Consider the following 21,382-nt stretch of genomic DNA (forward strand, 5'->3'; position numbering starts at 1 on the left):
GTAACGTATGTTTCTCATTTTTACACTTTTATAATAACTTTTCAGTTGAAACACGCCTCTTTTACAGATTGCTATACGTGTTCAATAGATTTTGTTTTGGGATAGCATAATTTAGGTAAATTTTATGAAAGAATATTATCAGAGTTCACATAATCCGTCATGTTACACAGGCAAAAACGTTTCCGAATTTAGGTTTCCTCTGAACAAATTTTATATTGTAATATATAAATATAATTGTGTTAGTTATGCATACATATATCATAATTTTGTTTCATTCTCATCATCTTCCCAACATTTCCATTTTCCATTTCAATCTCTGCACGAATTCTTTGTACGAAAATGTACGTTTTTGACATTGCATTAATGCACGCATTCATCGTTTGAAAATAAACAATGATTTTTTTGTTTTAAAGTATCTTGCATAATCTTGCAGTTTGATCATTATTTACGCAGTCACAGATCGCACGTCGGAAATGTAGAATCCTTTCATCTGACTCGGTCTACCTCGGTACTCTACGTATCTTTATCTGCAGTTTTGATAACAGAACAAGCGTTATATAAGTGTCCTTATAAGTCGTGTTTCATCACTTTATATTATAAAGGACCAGTTACTTTTTCTTTTTTATGATCAATTTAAGTCACCATTTAGTATTAACTGTTTGCGGTTATATAAATGTTACATTGATTGAGAAACAACATTGGTGTCCAACAAGTAGTGACAGGCATTGAGCAGTAACCATGAATCATAACAAAAAATGCGTCACTCTGAGTGAAATGAATGATAAGTTCACCGAAGAAGTGCTAACGAGCATTCTGTCCAAGGCATGTGATGGGAAAGAGGTGCAATTGACAGATTGGGATTTTGACGAGGGATTCGCCAAGGGCGACAACTACCTGTCAAACGTGTACAAGGGTAAAGTGAGTGGCGTTATTATTGACGACGACTCAAAGCAGCACGTACACATGGATATCGTTGTGAAATCAATGCCGAGGAACTCCGCCACCAGAAAAACTCTTAGAACCGCGGACTTTTTCCGCAATGAAATTGCTTTTTACACAAAGGTATAGATTTATGGACAGATTTACATACTTTTCTTGAATGTTCGAAGGCACATGTCGCTTGTTTGAGGAAGAATTTGCATTATCTGTAATCAAACGAACGTTATCTGTTTCGCAGGTCGCCTCCAGATTTGAGAGCTTTTTAGCAGAGAAAGGACAAGGCGGTCTGTTGCCTGTACCGCGTTACTTGACGTCTTTCATGGACGGCGAAAATGATTTTCTGGTTTTGGAGAATGCCTCTTCTTTAGGATTCGCTCCCGCGACACGACAAAACTGTTTAGACTGGTCGGAATGCATGGCGATTCTGAGGACGTTAGCTAAATTCCACGCGATCTCATTTGCGTATAAAGACCAGAGAAAAGAAGAATTTGCAAAGATTGCAGGCTCTTTAGAAGAAACCTTCTTCGACTATTGGGAGTGGTACAAGAACTATCATGTAGGTAACAGTAAAATCGAGTTAATTTTGCCAACAATAAAGCGCCCCTTTTTACAGGAAAAGACACAAGTTGTAGTTAAACACGCGCTGGCTACCGAGTACCCCAACAGTGAAGCTGAGAAGCGGTACAATTCCTACAAACACGGTGATCTCTTCCACAAGTGCGCAGAATTGTGTAAGAGAAGGGATGCTCCCACATCAGTCGTGACTGAGGGTGACTGTTGGGCACCAAACTTTTTAATTCGAAACACCGAGCACAATCAAAAGGAAGCGTTGATGCTCGATTTCCAGCTGGCACGTTGCGCCAGCCCTGTTCTGGACTTGTCGTTTCTGATTTATTCTTGTACTTTGAAGTCGTTTCGTGATCAGTATTTCAACGATGCACTAAAATTTTATTACGATGAATTGTGCGGCACTATTGAATCACTCGGATCTGATCCGAAAAAGGTTTATCCATGGGATGTATTCATGAAAGAGGTAAAATATGCGTATTGACTTTCGTGTTCTTTTGGATACAAAAAAGGTGGTGCTAATACTATATTATTAATTCCAGATTAAAGAGCAATCCTTGTTTGGTGTGTTTACCGCACTTGAAGCTATTCCTTTAGAGTATTTGGATGGATCTCCATCGTTCCACTTGGATAACTTGATTAAGAACGAGGTGATAGATGTCGGTGAATTAGCAATATTGTCTAACATCTCGACAGCAAGCGGAAGACAAAGGGTGGCAGACGTAATAATCGAGACTGTTGAAAAAGGATACATATGAATTTAGATGGACTCGATTGTTAAATAGAAATTATCCCTCCGTTATATAGTTAGGATTATGTATTAACTATTACTAAAAGCATTTTTAATTTTAATATAATAATATTCCATTGCAACTTTATTTAAATATTTGTATAATCTTTAAAATAAAAATAGTCAATAATATTTAAATTTGAAAAAAGATTATTCAAATTTTCATCTATAGGCATATATCCTCTTTAGCGCCTCCTCCTCGTACATATTATTGACTCCGGTGTGATAAGAGAAAATTAGATATTTAAAAAACATGAAAAGCACTTTGCAACCGACCGCTGTACAAAGCAGACTAAACAAGTCCAGCGAACATTCGCGATTTCAATATTATTCGTAATGTGGACGATTCCGCAAATGACCATCCATATATACTTCTATTTTAATTATTGTTACTTTTGTTATGTTTTTATTAAAGTAACAAATACAATAGTGATCCTGTATTAAAAACTTTGATTATTTAGACATTATTAAATTATTAAAAAACTCTACATTATTAAAATTTAGTATTTCATTATTAAAAGTTTAAGAAACGGACAGTCGTTATCTATTTCGGACTAGTTTTATTATTTCTTTCCAACGTCAAATATATATACGATTCGAAAACTATGTAGCTTCCGTCGGGAAGGAATCAATTCTCGCATAATAGCGTCCTACGTTAGCGGCGGCCCTGAGACGATTCCTATGGCCTTTAAATTGCTTCTGCCATTTTGTTCCCCTCTCTATGACCTCAGTTAATAGTTCTGAATAGGAATCGTCCTAATTCGTGATGGAAAGTACCATTAGACTCTCGCTCCAGTGCTACGTGGCTAATACTAGAACGAATGTTACTCGCGGTCGATCAAGCCTCTTCTTGTGGTCAAAATACGTATTTACCTGAGAATTAACGTGAACATTTTTCCTCGACGAAATCGTACGTCATCAAGACGAGTAGCACTCGCGAATCGTTCAACCGCGTTATCAAATGCCGTGTAAAAATTAAATTCCATGAAACGACAAAGCACTCGTCATAAATCACAGGTTCTTATCTTAAAAATAGATATCTAAACATCTAAAGAATATGCTAAGTCAAGCTTAGTAAGATAAGCTATATAAACTGCAGCAGTCTTGTCACTCGATTATTCTTATTGTTTCGCCGTTGCACGCACCTGTTACGTCCATTAATTTAATGGAAAATACACGTTGCCGACAATAAGTGCATACAGCAGTGTAAACGTCAGAACTTCTGCGCTAACGTGAACTGTGTAAACATTATATTGAATCTGAAAAATATCCAAAAACTTCAGTTGATATTCAACAAATAAAGCTTGAAAGAAGAAATTATGAGTCAAAAGAATCGAGTCGACTTGAGTGAGATAAATGTCAAGTTTACTGAACAAGTGCTAACTGACATTCTCTGCAAGGCTTACAATGGGACGGAAATAAAATTGACAGATTGGAATTTTGGCGAGGGATTCGCCAAAGGTGACAGTTACTTGTCAACCGTTAACAAAGGCAAGGTGTACGGTATTACGCAAGACGATTCGAAGCAGCAGGTGCGAGTTAACTTTGTCATAAAGTCGATTCCAAAGAATGTCGGTAGAAGAAAAACCTTTAGAAGTGCAGAATTCTTTCGCAATGAAATAATATTCTACACGAAGGCAAGTATACAACGTATCTCCTTGTACACGACATATTCGTCCCAGAGAGTTGATATTATTTAATCATATGTATGATAAACTAATATATTTCAATATTTCCTAACGCTACGTTGCAGGTTGTGCCAAAGTTTGAAAACTTCTTAGCTCAGCGAGGACAGGCCAGGCTATTGTGCATACCGCGTTATCTGGCGTCTTACATGGACGGCGAGAATGACTTCATAGTCTTGGAGGATGCCTCTTGCTTAGGATTTGGACCTGCGTCTAGACAGAGCTGCATAGACTTGGCAGAATGTGCGATGACGGTAAAAACCTTGGCACATTTTCATGCAATTTCACTCGCGTACAGGGATCAAGAGAAAACGGAGTTTGCTGAAATCGCAAGCTGTTTAGAAGAAACCTACTTTACTAGGCAGCACTGGAGCTGGTATGAAAAATTACATGTAAGTAGTATTTTGTTGTACTTTAATCAAATTTTATTGCAGTGCTTCGGATGAAATTAGTACTTTTAAGATTGTTATTTGGCAAGTTTTATATAGATACTTCTATTATTAATTTTTCTTCTAGGAACGGTGCGTGAACATAGCAAAACACGCATTGGCTAACGAGTATCCTGGCAGCGAAGCTGAGAGGCGATTCAATTCCTATGAATTCGGTGCTCTGTTCCACAAGACCAGAGAATTATGTGAAAGAAGAGACGCTCCCACATCCGTCGTGTCCGAAGGCGATTGTTGGGCACCAAACTTTTTAATTCGTGACGTCGGGCAAGATCAGAAAGAAGTATTGATGCTCGATTTCCAACTCGCGCGTTGCGTCAGTCCCGTCTGTGATCTGTCGTTCCTGCTTTATTCTTGCACCCTCAAGTCATTCCGTGATCAGCATTTTGATAACATACTGAGGCTCTACCACTCCGAATTGAGCGACGCTATTAAATTACTCGGATCTGATCCGGAGAGACTTTATCCGTTGGATTTGTTCATGAAAGAGGTAAAACGCTCACTTTCTCTGAAACATTCCTTTTCAATGAAAACAAAGACAGACAATACGCCAGCATTAATATCAATTGCAGGTAAAGGATCACTTCATTTTTGGACTAGTATTTTCGCTCGAGGCTATTCCATTTGCGCTGCTAGATCCATCCCAGTCGTTCGATTTAGATGTTATTATCAAGGGCGACGAGGCGATGAATGTCGGTGACGTGATGGCAGTTTCCAACATTACAACGTCGAGTGGAAGACGAAGATTAGCAGATGTAATAGCTCACGCTGTCGATAATGGATATATATAATGCAAATTGTGCATTTCTTGTATGTATGTGCAATTCTTATGCGTCCTTAAATAGAAGTATAGCACAAATACGTCGTCTCAACAAAATAATGGTACATTATTGAAAAACTATTGTTTAATTCTCTCTTATATGGTAATAATCTGTTCTTAAATTATTAAGAAATGCGTATTCTTTTATCAGGAACATATTCTGTTTAATTCTTATAGTACGTTGTTTTCGCATACTTTTGTGTCTTCAATAGATGTGTCGAAAGAAATAATATTTACGTACACCTAGAGTCAAGTTTTATACACAAGTTTTATTAAACCCGTCGAATTTTTATTAAACGTAGCATTAAATAAAATAGAGACAATCTGCATTTGTATAATTTCAACTACAACAACGTAGACTAATTAGAATATATAATCTGTGTATATAAGAGTAGAGATAACCACCCTCATTAACTTCTCATTAGCTCGCAGATGATACATGTTTAAAAGTCCGCATTATCACATAGTATATATCAAGTAGGGTGGAGAATGTTGGTAGAAATATCCTGTATTTTTATCTTCTTTCCCTTTTTTTTAGTAAAAGTACATCTATTGCTGACAAGCATAATATGTTAATGATAAATGCATCACAGATGCGTATTTCGCGTTAATAATCTTACCGCACGAAGCAAACAACCTTATTCAAGTAGACGTTAAAAAAATGCCTTCAAATCTGTCTCGGAACTGGTAGTCCTGCACCTACCTTGAGAGATTGCGATAGAGTTACTCTGATCTTAATTAAAATTGTGTGTAGCGATGTTGAAAGCGATGCTTCATGTGTTCACATCAAACACATGGAAACGGTGCCTTTCCATATGAAACATCTTTATGCGTTTTGATGTTGGACATTGGTCGTCACCACGTTGCTCGCGTCAAAAACAGTTGTGTCCTCGTCGTCCTCTTCCTCCAATGGGAGTGGTCGCATCTCGACGTCCTGCCTGTGCGCAAGGATACCGTACTTCCGAACCAACTGGGCACGTGTTTTACTTAACCTGCAGACGAGAATAAAACACAGAAAAAATCAAATTGTGGACCCTTACGGATTATGTGCGATATAGAACATCTACAGAGACGCTGTCCATCAAGTACCCTACCTAAAGCTACGGAACACGATGTAGGCCATGACCAGGATACTCAGTCCAACGAAGACTAAGAAACCACGTATGAGAGCACCAGTATTGAAAGTCGTGTGACCCTCGCTGGACTGCTGCATCAAAAAGTGACCATAATCAATGATGATTATATGCATGGACAATGCATGTGACATAACACATAGAACAATAGAATGTATCAACAGTATCTAGTGCACACATTCATAGGAATTTGACGATACGCGATTAATTGCTTTTGAAGCGATTGAATTTTCAACTAAATACAATTATTCATCGAAAAAAGCATGCTTTAGTGTTTTCTTGGAAGAAAACTTGACGGTTAGTCGTACACGAACACGCTGGGAATCAACGCGGGCGATCGTACGCAGAAACGTAAACCGACATCAACGAAACAATACGCATTACAACAACGTAAGACACAAACTTCATTGGACGTGTTCGCGGTGTGCGCAGTTTTATTCGCGACGTCCGACGTCGATGATTTTGAGGTTATGTCGTCGTGCGTCTTGTTGCCGTCGACCGGCGGCTTGTTCGCGTTGGTGGACGATCCGGCTGGATTCTGCCGACCGTCTTTACGCACGGGGGACGGCGCCGTCGACGGCTGTTTGTTGCTCCTCACGTCGGCGCCCTTGTTCTCGTTCAGGAGCGAGGCCGTTTTATTCGCACCGGCGGCGGTTAACGGCGCGTCTCTCTTCTCGCGAGAACTCCCGTCGCAGACCGCCGTCTGCGCCAGCAGGAAGATCAACAGGAATACAAAGAACTTCATCTCCTGAATCTTTGAGCGCGTCATCGCGTCGCATCATTAAAGCCGCAGCGACGACGAACGCTTCCTTTCGCGTCCAGCTCCGCGCACTCGTCCCGTCTACGGCCGTCCGACGGCGCCTCGACGTTCCGACGTGTTCTCCACGTTACCAGCCGGCGCGCACGCGAGTGAATCTCGCTTCTCCGCGACCCGCCGCCAGCTGTTTCGCGCGATGACCTTCGCGCGACTCCGTGTCGTCCTCGCGCACGCATACGCGCGCGGCGCGATGCACGTGTCGTATCGATACCTAACCACGCGCGCACACGACGAACGCTCGTATCGCGCTGACTCGAAACGTTACCGCGAGTCATGTTGCGTTCTTGCGTTATTGCAAACGACGACGCGATACGCGAAATTACGTGCACGCACGCGTACGTACGTTGTATATCGTACCGTTGACTTTGCATCTGCGATGCGCAATTACGACGATGCAGGTCGCAGAGGTTCGTCCGTTAGAAAAACTCAGTTCAGCGCGGATAAATATAGATTTCGCGGAAGAACGTGTCCTGCGGTCGAGTTTGCCCACGTTGTTGAGATTCTAGTTATTTTTTGTTTTTGTAGTGTTTTTTGCCGTCATCGAGCGTGACGGATAATCGCGCCGCTGAAGCGGTGTAGTTGTAAGCGACCTCGCGGAGCAATTACTGGTGCAGATAAGATGCCGGCATAAATTATCGATCTAAACTCGGTCAGTCTGAACGCGAAAGATATCGTGCAAAGTATCGTTAGAACGCTTCGATCGACAGAGGAGAGCCTGACGTTCTATTTTCGAACGTAAACACGCAAGTGTCGAACGAATCGCGTCGACCTTCCTTTTCCTTCGGCTGATTTATATTTAATTGTATAGATGTAATCGCGATTCCGCACACGCAGTGCACGTATCAGGTTACATGCGGGTCGCCTTGAACTGTCGCAATTCATGGATATTTCTTCATCTTTTGAAGTTTGGTCAAATAAATCTAATAAACAGTCATCGCGCATCAGCTCGAGCGCATCAGCTCGAGCAAGTTGTTCGACATGCGCGCAGAGCGCGCGCAGCCAATAGGAGCGGAGGAATTCGACGTACGTACGCGCACGATCGGCAGTGCGGGATCTAAATTCATCGCAGCCCCAAATCACGAAGTCACAGATACGTTGCGACACCTCTTTACCTGCAATAATCACGGTAAGGGCAAGGGTGTTTCACATGGAAACGGATCACATTCTATTTCGGCACATTAAATGATTAAGGGGAAGCTGGAGTTGCTAGTGAACTATTTTTTCACTATAGCGATGGTAATTGCAGTTTCGAAAATTCTCTTTATTGCTTGTGCAGAATAAAAAATCCTTTTCCACAAATGAAGTATAGATAGAAAGAAGGCCCGCTCTACGGGACTTTATATTCAAAATGGAAAAAAGTTAAAAACTTGCATTTGTCTTTTTTAACTTTTTTCCATTTTGAATATAAAGTCCTGTAGAGCGGGCTTTCTTTCTATCTGTACTTCATTTGTGGAAAAGGATTTTTTATTCTGCACAAGCAATAAAGAGAATTTTCGAAACTGCAATTACCATCGCTATAGTGAAAAAATAGTTCACTAGCAACTCCAGCATCCCCTTAATGATGGTAAATGTGCGTTATACTGCATATTTACCATCGTAGCATTTCTTCCTCGAAAATATTCTTCGCTTTGGGAAGATAGCGATCGATCAATCATCCGATAACTTCATTCAATTCGAATCCTTATTTTCTTAACATTTTACATCTTACGAAACTCTTAACATTCTTCATACGATTTTTCGAGTTTTCGTCGATTCACTTAACCTCCTTAACAATTTCCAAAATCATCACTCGCTTCTTCCGATAGTCGACGCGACAGTCTCCGCGGGTTAAGAACCGGGGGTCGACCGATCCGCGAATCCGTCCTTGCTGCGATACGTGTGTCGTACATACATACACGCACACGTATGCGAGGAGGCAAGCGGAGAGGCGGACAGTCGGGACGCGAGCGAGCGAGAATGAGTCGCGTTGTGGAAGTCGCGAGTCGCGAGTTTGGCGTGTACGTCGACTCGCGTATGCCTGTCTCGGCTGTAAACGACGCGGTCGCGATCGGCGGCGGTGACGGTCCGGGCGACATGGTCGACGTAGCGGATGAGCCGTGGCCCGAGCCGACCGGCTGGTTGAAGATGATGCAGGCTTGCGGGGCTTTCGACGTTAGACTGGAGAGGCTCTGCGATGCCAACAGCTCCGACGCCGCGACGACGACGACGATAGCAACAACGGCGGAGAACGGGGACGCGGCGACGGAGGAGGCGGCGTCAAGAAAGTACGAGGGGCAGCTGTTTCCACCGAGCGTAGCGAACAGCTGTTCGTCCTTTAAGCCTGCGAATCACGTCCTTGAAATGGCGCTAGAGGACCACGGCCCGTCCTGGGACAATCTGCCGACCGTTATTCTGCAGGAGATATTCTCGTATTTGTCGCATGAGACCAGATTACAGGCCTCCCAGGTAGAGTGAGTGAGCGAGCAAACGGGCGAGCGAGGGAGACAGAGGTAGAGAGAGAGAGAGAGAAAGTGTCTTGCCTCTTGTTTTCCTTCCCGTCGCTCGCGCGGTGTCGCGATCGTTCGCGCTGTAAACTGACCTGACATTGTCAACCGATAAAGCGTTGATCGGGAGACCGTTTCTTACATGACGGAATGTATTAATTTGTACTAATGAGGATCCGCTACTATCTTTTGGCTCTGCCTTGCGCGTCCATTGCCTCTCGTTATTATTTGCGTCGATAAAAAGTCGGATTCATGAGGATTGCGAATCTCTGTCTCATTTTTTTCATCTAGACAATGTTATGTCTGTGTTACACTGTGTTTGTGTACTGTATCCATGTTGAATAGCTAATATGACAAGCATATGTTCATGCATATGTTCTGGCCATACGTGAACAGTATTATCTTTATTGTACTACTTGAATGACAATGCTATTAACTATAAATCATCATTAACGTTTAGATTCATACATGTATGTATGTGTGTGTATCTGCATATACACGGTGTTTTTTTATTCTATACAAATTTAGATTTATATTAATTTTCTTAGATGTAGGAAAACGGTTACCGTTAACTGTGACTTTGATTCATCTACAATGGGTCTATCTGATTTACATAGGTGTGCAGAAACTGGAGATCCATTATGTTCCACCCGCGTTTTTGGAAAAAGATCACTTTCATATTCCGAGACGAGGACACTGCTGAATGGGCAGGGTTTGTGCTACATTTATTATTTGCAACTCGTAAACTATGATAATATGCAACATTTATTATTAGCTAGCCTTGTATACTTTTTGCTACAATAAAGTGTGTTCGTGTTGTAGATATTTGGGGGACCGTTTCGCTCGGACTGTTCGTGAAGCCACAATTCGTTATAGTATGTCCGGGTGCATTGATGGCAGCGAGGCATGCAGCAGGCTCTTAAGAAGATTAAGCCGTAACAAACATCTGAAAAAATTGTTTTTGGAGATCAGCAGTAGCACTTATAGTTACCGAATTGACAGGTAACGATGAATTTGATTACCCTATTATCTGGCATATGGACTAGTCACTAGCGTTACGTTATATTTAACAACGTTTGCACCATGCGTACTTTTTAGTAAATATTCTATGCGGTTGAAGAAATACCTGATAAACATCATCGAGACTTCTAACTGCCTGGAGGCTCTAAGTCTAGGATACGCGGAAGAATTGGTACCGAATATATTTACGATTCTCGAGCCTCTCCGTCTCTATCACGCCAAACATCTGACGCATCTCAGTCTGGCGTCTATTAAGACCGAGCCTAAGTACGGCAATTATTTCGAGTTGAACAACACGGTTTTCAGCTCGTTTATCAGATTGTCACTCTTGACTTTGGATTACGAGTTTGTCAATGACACTTTGCTGAAGGCGTTAGACAACGGATGTATGCAGAGATTTGTAATTCACGTAACCAACTGGAAACGCGAATATCCGGGAACCACGAACAGAGCTTGGCAGGCGTTTGTTCAGAAGAAGTAAGTGATCGCAGCCGCGTTTTAGAAAAAGGTTATCCTTGTCGCAGACGACAGATGACGGAAGTAATACTTAAAAATTATGTGTTTACGAACATTTATCTATTTCCAGCCCGCAGTGTGAATTGAGGCTGAACCTCATACACTCTTACGACGGCGTGAGGGTCTTGGATACCGGCATACTCTGTCCCGCTATGCCACTGACACACCTGAAAGTTCTGTTCTGCAAAAGGGTCAATATTAGCGCGCTGCTTCAATTATCGATGTGGTATTCGGACACGTTAAGATCGCTCACGTGGATAGACTCAATAGACCGCAGGCAGCTCATACCAGCTACGTTCGATCCAAACGATCCAAACAGGTGAGAAAGTTTTCTGTATTCCAGCCTCTCACGCGTTTCAGCAGGGGCTTGTGTATGCATTGCGATTCCGTTAGCACGATATAATCTGCATACGATCCCGTTACAGTCCGGACCCTTTGGTGTTAATGGCGTGGAAGTGTTCCAAGCTCAAGAGAATGGTGTTTCTGGGTTACAAGTATTATCAAGAGAATCTGCTGGCGATCGCGCGTCTCAGAGGCAGCACTCTTAAATTGTTAGTATTCGCAGACAGTGATATCATATCCGAACCCGGATCGTACGCATTGGACAAAAGCATTGCACATGTGAGTGATGATCAAAGGAGAAGATGTAATTTAACGAAGTCGATAGAACAGTAAAATGTTAATTAAAATTACGTTTATAATTAATATCAGGAAATTCAAGACATAATGGGCCTGCATTGGATGCCGTTGAACGACTCGAATCTACCAACGGTAATATTAAATTCTTACAAGGGCAGCAGCAAAACCGTGATCGTACCGCTGGTCCTGAGTGATCAGAAGTAATTCCTGGCGGAGCGCATCGAGGAAAATCTCTAGCCAAGATGATTATCCGACAAACGTTTCCGGACCATCAACATTCTCAGAAGTAATGTTATCGAATTGTACCTTTTATTCTTCTATAAGATTTCCCTTTTTCTTTAAACGAGAAAAGTACGGATCAAACATCGAACAGCGTACGCGCGCTGTGAGTTCAAAATCTCGTTATTATTATTAACGATATTCTCGTTTATTCGAGCCAAGAGCGGAAACCGGGATGCGATATGTGAGAGATACAGAGTTAAACGCACACGTAACTTTTTCCTCGTTCACAATATTTCTGTCGGTTCAGCTATATGAATGTGATAAGCTATAGTCAACTAGATCTATTTTGATCTGCTGATGGTGTATGTTCGATGCAAATTACGACACATTTGCAAACAACGAGACGATCTCTTCAGCCAAGAGACAATCTTCGCGGTGAATTATATGTACTATAATGTTTCTTTTCTCGAAAGCCACGATTTGATGTTGACGTTAAAGGAAATGATAAGGCGAGCAAGTGTATTTGACGCGTTAAGAGCAATGTGTTGTTAAAACAATCGCCTATGAAATCGATATCGCTGATGAAGGAAATCGGTGTACACATTCTGTACAACTACGATATTATACTGGTCAAATAGAGGTTGATACATCGAAAATACGTGGCCGAGAACAAAATCGCGAGAAGCCCGCGTGAATCCTTAAAGGGGCTTCAAAGTTAACAAAAGTTGGAACAAGGATACGAACGATTTATCCGGCAGAAAAAGAAACAGTCCCAACGTATATAGCAGAGAGGGAAAGAAAAAGAGGTTCGGATCTCGTAATCTTCCACTGGAAAAAGGAAATGAAATTCCAAACGCATAGAAGTAGAAACGCGTTCACACAATAACATATTTTTCCAATTCTCTGGGAACTTAGGTATGATAGCGAGCGCCAAGAGCATGACGCGCGAGAGAGTTAAATATCTCTAGTGAGACTTTGCGGGATGAGAGTTCGTCGAATGAGCGGCGCGTGAGCGAAAGAAGAAATAAAAAAAAAAACGAAAACGAAACGAGAGCAAGAAGTCAAGTCGACGCAGCGATCCGAGGTTATTTTTAATACCAAGACCAATCGGACGCTTTTGTACAAACGTTAACGTACGCGCACCCGAATAGCGGTCGACACAACTTGATGGTGCATAAAGCGCGGTCACGTCTGCGCGATAGCTTGCGACAAATGACAAGTAGGCAGATCGAATGCAAATATAACTTGTCTATACTCACCGTGCTCTTAGCGACCGCTGATGACGAACACACGAATTATAGTGTTATCTGTGAAATCGGAATTATTAGTCGTTAATCGTATATGTATGTATATGTATGTATAACTGTATTATCTGTCGAACTTTAAAACACGTCAACATTCGGACGCAGCGCGCATCTATTTCTGTCGTGCGATTAACGGTGACGATTTTGAGAGTGTGTTTACGAGAGAAAAATAGCAAGGGAGAGAAAGATGTGAGCGAAAGGGAATGAAAGTGAGAGAGAGAGAGAGAGAGAGAAAAAGAGACAGCGTAATCCGTAACAAAGATAAAATACCAAAATGCAATCGTATATACGCCGTATACACGCAGTTTACTATTCCGAGAAGTTATTTACTTCTTTTCGAGTCCCCTGTATAATTATATTGTCGTGTATCGTGTAACTCATAGTCACCTGTAATATTGTTCTTTTTTTATACGTGGTTTCTGTAAATACATCTCGTGCGTTCGGGAAGAACATTCGGGTAACACGCGCGAACAACGCGGAGTCGTCGCGCGGAGGAGGATACACGAGCAGAAAAATATCGACGGATAGAAGCGGAAGAACCGATGTACAGCGCAGGGGATGGAACGCGTGCGAGGAGAAACCGTTTTTTGTTTTTTTCTTTCGACGTACGACCAGCTGTTATACAAGATGAATGGGCCTTAATATGTACCTGAGTCGCGGTGAAAGGGTAAACCGCAAGCCCTGAGAGAAATCTACCACCCGCGACATCCACCATAGACAAGTAACCAGTTCAAGCACCTTACGACTGTTGCGTTTCTGGCGAACGTACGTTAGCCAGAATAGCGATTACGAATCTGAGGTATATTACGCTCGTAAGTGCCCTTTCATTTCGTATTCCCTGCGTGTATATTTTTACGTCAGAGAAAAGGAGAGAATTGAGAAAAAAAGGAGAAATGAATCAGGTGGTTTCCGAGAGTCGTAGTTATTTACGAACGCGGATGTAATCGACTAAAATTCGTTCACTAGTCGTCGATGTCGCGCAGACAAGACGGAGAAGACTTAACAGAATAATTTTACCTTTCTTCTCGTTTCTTCCTTTGAACCGATGGAAATTGCGCGTAAAGAAAAGAGAGAAAGAAGAATTACATGGGGGGATGTGCTGCCCGACGTATGTGTGTGATGAGCGATCGTAATGAGCGAAAGAGAGAGAGAGAGAATAACAAAAGCGAGAATACAGTATAAACGAGAAGAAAGAAAATCATGCGACAATTGCGCGAAAATAAGTTTAATAAGCGTGCGAGTGACAGGAACGAGGAAGATTATAATCGAGAGCGCGGAACGAGATGATACGCGTTTGAATGTATACCGAATATCCGCGGAATCGTAGAAAAACAAAACACAAGTGATTACGATAGTACCATCTCCGTGCAGGTTCTCTGAATAATAGAGTATAATATCATAGAAGGCAACCGTGCAGTTGCGCTTGACGCGGGCACAACGCGCAACTAGATAATCAGTTGTTAGGCGATACATAATAACGACGAAACCATACACACACACACACAAAAGCATATAAGACTGAATCTGCCGAGAAAGCAAAGAAAGAGGTGTAACACAAGTCAGGCGGGCTGCACGTTGCCGCGCATGCTGTCGACGTCATATTCATAAAAAAAAGAAACGACCGAGGGATGGAAAGCACGCTGATCGCGAAAATCATCGATACTCCGAGTTCATTGAACATGGCCGGACAGGTCGTCTGTCACGTTTCGATTCACGTTTTACGCTGTTCCACGTCGCGCTTTGAACAGGTTCTCCTCTCCGAAAGTTGCTTTTCATCCTGCTCGGGAGTTTCATCGAGACCGTTTTGCCAGCACGAAAGTGATTATTTATGAATATGAGCGTGACGAGAGCAGAAGAAAAACACAAAAGGGGATGGTGCACCAGCTAGCGTTTAGATCGGAATAAGCCCTGAGAGCTCACTCGAGACGGCGGTTCTCGTAGCCGAATATTGTAAACTAACCCATTTAAGCAGCCTGCCAAGAATCAAAATACTGTAAAATATCAAACGGACGCTAGCCAGTACCAGAATGCTAAGATCTATTTTTTAAGAAGCGAATGTATATTTTTGTACTAAGGCAGGCCTTAGCGTGTGATCGTGTCTTCTTACGTGTAATGGCGAGACGAGAGCTGTGATTATAACGTGTCGGTTATGCGAAACAGGGAATGAGAGAGATCCAACACGGATGAAAAGCGTCGAACGCGTATCGCGCACAATTATGCGAGCAACGCAGGGAACCGAGGCGAGAATCCCTGAATCGATTGTTACCGAGTGAGCTGTAGGCATAGACAGGGCGTTATAAAATCGAGAATAAAACATCTGTGATAAAATAGAGAATCTTACGAGCGTGCTCGAGAGTGGATGAAGATCGATGAGCTCCAGTAGAGTAGGAAACAAATCGAGGGAAAGAGGGGAAAGAAAGAAAGACAGAAGGCCGAGGGGGACCGGTAAATGGAGAGAAACACGAATCCACGGGCGCGTGGATTCAACGAAAAGAAATTCGTGAGATCAGAGAATTCCTTCGAGATTTTTGAGCGGGGCGACTGATTCCGTAAGCGCTTCGAGGAAGAGTTGTCATGCTCGATATATATGATCGATCAGTGGCGGATCGAAAGAGAGACGGAGAGAAAAAGTGAGAGACTGTTTTTCGACGAGATAGCCCGGTCTAAAAACTAGTGGACGACGACCCGACTAAGCTCACCTCGATCGCGCGCTCCACGTGGGTTTGCAACGAGAGCGTTTTTTTAATATAAAATATATATATATATATATATATATATATTCTTTTTGTGTCCCGTGAGAGCTATGGCATCGGCGCATGAGCAACTACTCAACCGAATAGCTCGAACTGAGAGCATATTAGCGTATTTCTTCTGCATAGATAAAATACGTCTGTAAAAGTTGAAATTTCAACTGAATGAACTCTGTAACGCGTAGTTCGAGATAGTATTTTCGCTCGTTTTCGCGCTGTTCGATGCGGCGCATGCATGCCATACCATATGGCACGGAAGCCATACATTATTTCCACAGCGCGCAGTTTTCCTCTCGCGAGAAAACCGCTTTGTCTACGACATTCCACGGCGAGAAGCGAGGACCGTGTGAGACTTGTGCGAGATCTGCGCCAACAAGTCGACGCGAGTTACTGTCGTGCTTCGCCGACTTCCTAATAGACGACGCGATAACGGGCGGTAGCCAACGCGGCTCAATCCCATCGCCCAGGTAGAAAAGAATCTTCACGCCGTGGCGGTTAAGCGTTTCTCCTTCTCAAAGTCGTTCACGATGAGGCGAAGCGCACACATTTAGACGAAATATAGCAGAGAGAAGGAGCATGCGTTAAATTATAATATATATCGTCGACTGAGCAAAGATCGCACAAGATTATCGCGAAGGTACATCCAGAGTATGTGTATGTGTGTGTGTATATATATATATATAGCAAACTATATATATATATCTATATATATATATATATAGTTTGTGATTTTGACACGGACGCGACACGGAGACGCATTTTGTCAAACCCGCGCGAATGAGACGGCGATCGTCGTTGTCGGGTCGGTCGGCGCCACGAGTAGTATTATAAGTTCCTAAAAGAAATATTTTACACGATTTAAGCGATAGAACGAAGAAAGACCGGCATACGAATATCTGTATACGAACAGAAGATAAAGAGGGAGAGAACATTCAATTCACCGTACTTTGTTCGTTCACTCGTTCCTTATTTCGTTCGTTCGTTGATTCCTTTGCTTTCGGCGCTTTCCAATGCCTTTGGACATCAGTAACATCGTTAGAATTTAACGAAGTATGAGTGTAATCAAGAAATAAAAACATATACATATATAATCCATTCCAGTCGACGGGAATGAGCGTAACACATAATGTTGTGAGCGCGAACGGCCGAAGAGCACGCATGATCGTCAATGAAACTGCTCGGAGCTAGCCGAAAAATATATATCGTGTAATATCGATCGAGAGCAGACCGTTTCTGCAACTTTATACGAGTTGTATGTTTCGATGATCACGGGCGAAATTTAAGAAGGATCGTCGAACCTTAATCGAAGATCTCGTCGATCCTGAGAAGAACAAGCGAGTTCGTAACAACATTGTCTACAAATGTCCGTATATAAGTCGAGACCGATCCTGCTTGAAAGTTCAAAGTCGAATTTGATTCGATTTGCTTCACCCGCTCGAAATGTTCGTGAAACGCACAGCTCGTACGTTTCCGATCGATCGGTCGATCGATCGATCGATCGTACTTGCCGCATTTCGTTCGTTCCGATCCGATCTTTGCCCATCGGGACACACGGACAGGAATGACATTGTCAAACACGTGCGTTCGTCTATATCGCAACGTAACGATAGACGAGCAGCGTTAAATGCAAGCACAACGAGCGGTGTAAGAGCAAGAGCGACAGTTTGTGCAGTCGCACAGTCGCACCGAGAGGTTCCTCACAATCTTTCGCAAAATACACTCGGGCCCAAGTATGTATCTTGTCGTTACGTTCATTCATAGTTCCGGAGCGGAACCTACGAGCGACGTCCTAGTTCTAGTTTTGCATGCGCGATGTAATCGTTACGAGCATACATCGAGTGCCCACACATCGAGAAAAGTTGCGCGCTGTTACGTTACAATCGATTTTCGCGTGATCTTCGTAAAACGAGCGACCCAAGGATCCAAGGCCTCGAGGACTTAAGAGTTAACGATTCGAAACCTCTGGGATTTTAGGATCGTGGATTAGTAGACTCGATGATGTGCGCGCGCGCGAGAGAGAGAGAGAGAGAGAGAGAGAGAGAGAGAGAATGTACAGTGTGAATCTCTGTACTTAAGCGATAGTTGTAGAATCGGAAGGCTTGGTTTCACAGATCCGCGATGCACGGCAGACCCAAGATCTCGGAACTTCGGGATCCGAAGACTGAAATATTCATGCACTCGGAAAGAGATCGCGCGCATTCTCACGAGATTTCACGCGTTTGAAGCTCTAATCCGCAGATTCCAAGAAATCCGAGGACTCGAAGTTTCATAAGAATCCTAGATAACTCCGCTGTACCACTGGTAGAACCGATTGTACGAACGTTGCTCGCTTGCAACGGTGCGTTTGGTGGCGATCGAATGAGGAACGCGTATGCGAATCGGCGCGATCGAACTTCTTTCGACACTTACCGCTGTCTGCGAGATCCGTTTGTGTCGTAACATCGATTTAATTGAGCATCACCGAAGCATTGCCATTCGAAATCGTTGCTTCGCAACTTCGTCGTCCCTTCCGAGCCGGGTCTCCGAGCTGACGCGAGACTAGGACGACGCGATCAAGCGGACCAAGATACACCTGTAATTACTTCTCGTCGACCGTATATAGCATTTAGCGTTTCCGTTAGATATTAGTCGTCAGTGATTTCGATGTCGATTGCACAAATCGTGAGCGAAAGTCATGCTCGCCGCGATTTAGCATCGCGTTCCTCATCGGCAAAAGCGGTGCTTTGTCAGCATGTAATTCACATTTCGTGTGGACGATCAATAACGCCGGGCCGACATCGCGATCGGCGTCGATTAATCGTCATGTCTATGGAATGAACATGAGTTCTTGTATGTGCAACACGTATTGTGTGAATAATAGCAAGTGTAATTCGGGATGTGAAAAGGGATGTATCAATGGTGAGAAGTTTGAGTTTTCGCGAGCGCCCTACCTTTGGATTCTCCCTAGTATAACGAGACTCTGATGTATGCATCGAGGAGTTTTGCCGAAACGATCAAATCAATCTGCCGCGAGTGAAACTGCGCTTTGTCCCGAAATTTGGAAGCAAGTTGCGGCTGCAAAATGGACTTTCCTCATTGCCGAGTAAAATAAATCGCTAAAGGAAAGTCGCTCCCGAATTCCGTCGAGGACAGGATGAATCGCTCTTACATACGGTATGCTTTTCTTCGAAGAGTCCGCACAAGCAAACCTCAAGACGATCTCGTCCCCGTGTGAGGACAAATTTCGTTTGGATGTAATTCCGCTGTAATAACGAAAAAAAAAAAAAAAAAAAAAAAAAAAAAAAAAAAAAACGGGTTTACGCGGGTTTGTGGACGTGCCGGACCCGTTCCCGTTCCGTGTGCCGTCGATGTGAGATGAACGGTGCGACATCGGTGCGAGATAGCACTGACAATCTCATTCGTTATTGCTTGCGACGTCGGACCCATCATCCGAACGAACCAACCGCGCTATGTTTTTCGCCGCCAATGATAATCGCGTCTCGCACACATTACTGGATAATTGTCTCATTTAATCAATATCGAGATTAACGAATCATATGAGATGTACATGTGTGCGTGCGTGGGTATGCGTGTGTGCGTGTCTGTGCTGCCTGTTCGTTATGCGTATCACTGTACGTGCGCGTGAGCGCGCCGACGAGAGAGGCTTCGTGATCGTAGATTAATTACCGCGCGGCTTAATTCGATGATGGATCGCGGGAGGCTGGTTGATTCTTCGCTGTCCTTTGCGTCCTTTGTCGTTACGTCTGTTCGGACCGTTGCAGCCATCAACAGCGACGTGCCTCCGGTCTGCCGAACACGTAGCACGAAGCTGTAATCGTGCGTTATTTTCTAAGCACTATCGATGTTAGAGCCACTTTCCAATGCCTTCGACACGCGTCGAATTGCATCCAAGCAACGTATATAAAAAAATGTTACACTGCCCGAGACAATTAGAGGATCACTTTCTCGAAGAAATTTGTTAATGTTGAAATATCTGATATTTTATCTTAATTTTAACGGGCAATGCTTACTGATTTGATCTAATTAGAAATTACGGTAGAAATGCACTATTATCTACACTATCGTCAGTGGCGGATCTATAGTAAAATTAATCAGATACAAACTTTGCATGCCTCAGAATGCCAAGAAGCTTTATATCGAGAGATATATATATATATATATATATATATATATAACAAGATACATCGCTTCCAGCATATTTTTCTTTCAATTTTGATCTAGTCTAATCAGTTATTTTGTTAAGTGATAATTTTATGTTAACTGTAAAATTTATATGTTGATTCTATTTCTTGTTATATAGATGTATTTTATTTGTAAAACGTTTTTTTCTAGCGCAAGTGCCTTTTGTATGTTAGCTTTGTTAATAGTGTATAAGTAAATATATTCATGAGCAGAAGCTTTTTGAGAGAGAGATATATATATTAGCAATGTCAGGTGTTCGAAAATGCAGATCCACTGCTGGCAATGTTGAACATGTCGATGACAATTCTACATGAATAACGATATGAAACGAAAAGTTTGAAACGTGCTACAAAAATGCATTGCACGTTTTTAATAAAAGCGTCAACTTTATTCAAGTTTGCTCTTTTGTAGTACATATATTTACTTAAAAATATTTTAGAACTTCTTTTTTTATAATCATTAATATTGGACTTACAAAAGTCAGTCAGAGCGGTGATCTCTTAATTGTTGTTGAGCGGTGTATGACCGATTGTCGACTCGACGATCGTTCGTTATCGGGCACACGTTTTAATTTTTTACGTGCCGTTATGCATTACGAAATCAACAATGGGAAAAGTACTCCATCAGTCCTTTCGAATGGAATCTGATTTAACGCTTTGACGACCAGTACCGAGATCTACTTAAATATACGTTTAAGACACTGGGTGTGTTCGTCCTGTTCATTTTTACACGCCTTACTGAAACAAAAGTAAACGAACGAACGAACAAACTGGCTTGAACGAACACGATGACGCTAATAGAACACAAAAATCATTACATCGTCGTCACCGCGTTAAGTCATCGCACGAATATCGGAGTACATAGTCATAGGAAGGGAAACGGTGGTTTCGATTGTTATTCGATTCAATTGATTCTTTCATGTGCTCGTTACTAAATCGAACATAATCGAGATACTTGCGCGACGCGATGTGATACATATATTTTTTCTTTTTTTGCCCCCCCCCCCTCACCCCCCGTTGAGTACGCGTCTTTTTCCTCCTCGGACTGCTTGCGAAAGTCTCTCTTGCAG

General features: G+C 42.5%; 4 protein-coding genes across 5 annotated transcripts; 3 read left to right on the forward strand and 1 right to left on the reverse strand.

Moving 5' to 3' along the window:
- Window positions 1–344: 344 nt before the first annotated feature.
- On the forward strand, window positions 345–2,373 carry LOC105277905. Its single transcript, XM_011336635.3, has 4 exons — window positions 345–1,062; window positions 1,178–1,495; window positions 1,553–1,972; window positions 2,049–2,373. Exons 1-4 carry the CDS (start codon window positions 739–741, stop codon window positions 2,262–2,264), a joined length of 1,278 nt encoding a protein of 425 aa, XP_011334937.1. The 5' UTR covers window positions 345–738; the 3' UTR covers window positions 2,265–2,373.
- A 632-nt stretch (window positions 2,374–3,005) lies between these two features.
- Window positions 3,006–5,325, forward strand: LOC105277902. The gene is made up of 4 exons (XM_011336631.3): window positions 3,006–3,933; window positions 4,050–4,373; window positions 4,498–4,917; window positions 5,000–5,325. Exons 1-4 carry the CDS (start codon window positions 3,616–3,618, stop codon window positions 5,216–5,218), a joined length of 1,281 nt encoding a protein of 426 aa, XP_011334933.1. The 5' UTR covers window positions 3,006–3,615; the 3' UTR covers window positions 5,219–5,325.
- Window positions 5,326–5,524: 199 nt separating this feature from the next.
- LOC105277901 lies at window positions 5,525–7,472 on the reverse strand. 2 transcript variants are annotated; one of them, XM_011336629.3, is made up of 3 exons: window positions 6,784–7,472; window positions 6,342–6,451; window positions 5,525–6,239 (listed from the first exon to the last, which is right to left on the reverse strand). In XM_011336629.3, exons 1-3 carry the CDS (start codon window positions 7,147–7,149, stop codon window positions 6,074–6,076), a joined length of 642 nt encoding a protein of 213 aa, XP_011334931.1. In that variant the 5' UTR covers window positions 7,150–7,472; the 3' UTR covers window positions 5,525–6,073. The 2 variants fall into 2 exon arrangements, with proteins under 2 accessions (XP_011334931.1, XP_011334930.1); XM_011336628.3 differs by having other exon boundaries at window positions 6,342–6,454; window positions 6,784–7,466.
- A 1,354-nt stretch (window positions 7,473–8,826) lies between these two features.
- LOC105277900 (F-box only protein 33) lies at window positions 8,827–15,773 on the forward strand. Its single transcript, XM_011336627.3, has 7 exons — window positions 8,827–9,642; window positions 10,298–10,392; window positions 10,503–10,682; window positions 10,779–11,177; window positions 11,287–11,535; window positions 11,642–11,837; window positions 11,928–15,773. The coding sequence occupies exons 1-7, from the start codon at window positions 9,103–9,105 to the stop codon at window positions 12,057–12,059; spliced, it is 1,791 nt and encodes a 596-aa protein (XP_011334929.1). The 5' UTR covers window positions 8,827–9,102; the 3' UTR covers window positions 12,060–15,773.
- Window positions 15,774–21,382: the final 5,609 nt, after the last annotated feature.

Source organism: Ooceraea biroi, chromosome 1, assembly GCF_003672135.1.
Source record: "Ooceraea biroi isolate clonal line C1 chromosome 1, Obir_v5.4, whole genome shotgun sequence".
NCBI lineage: Eukaryota > Metazoa > Arthropoda > Insecta > Hymenoptera > Formicidae > Ooceraea > Ooceraea biroi.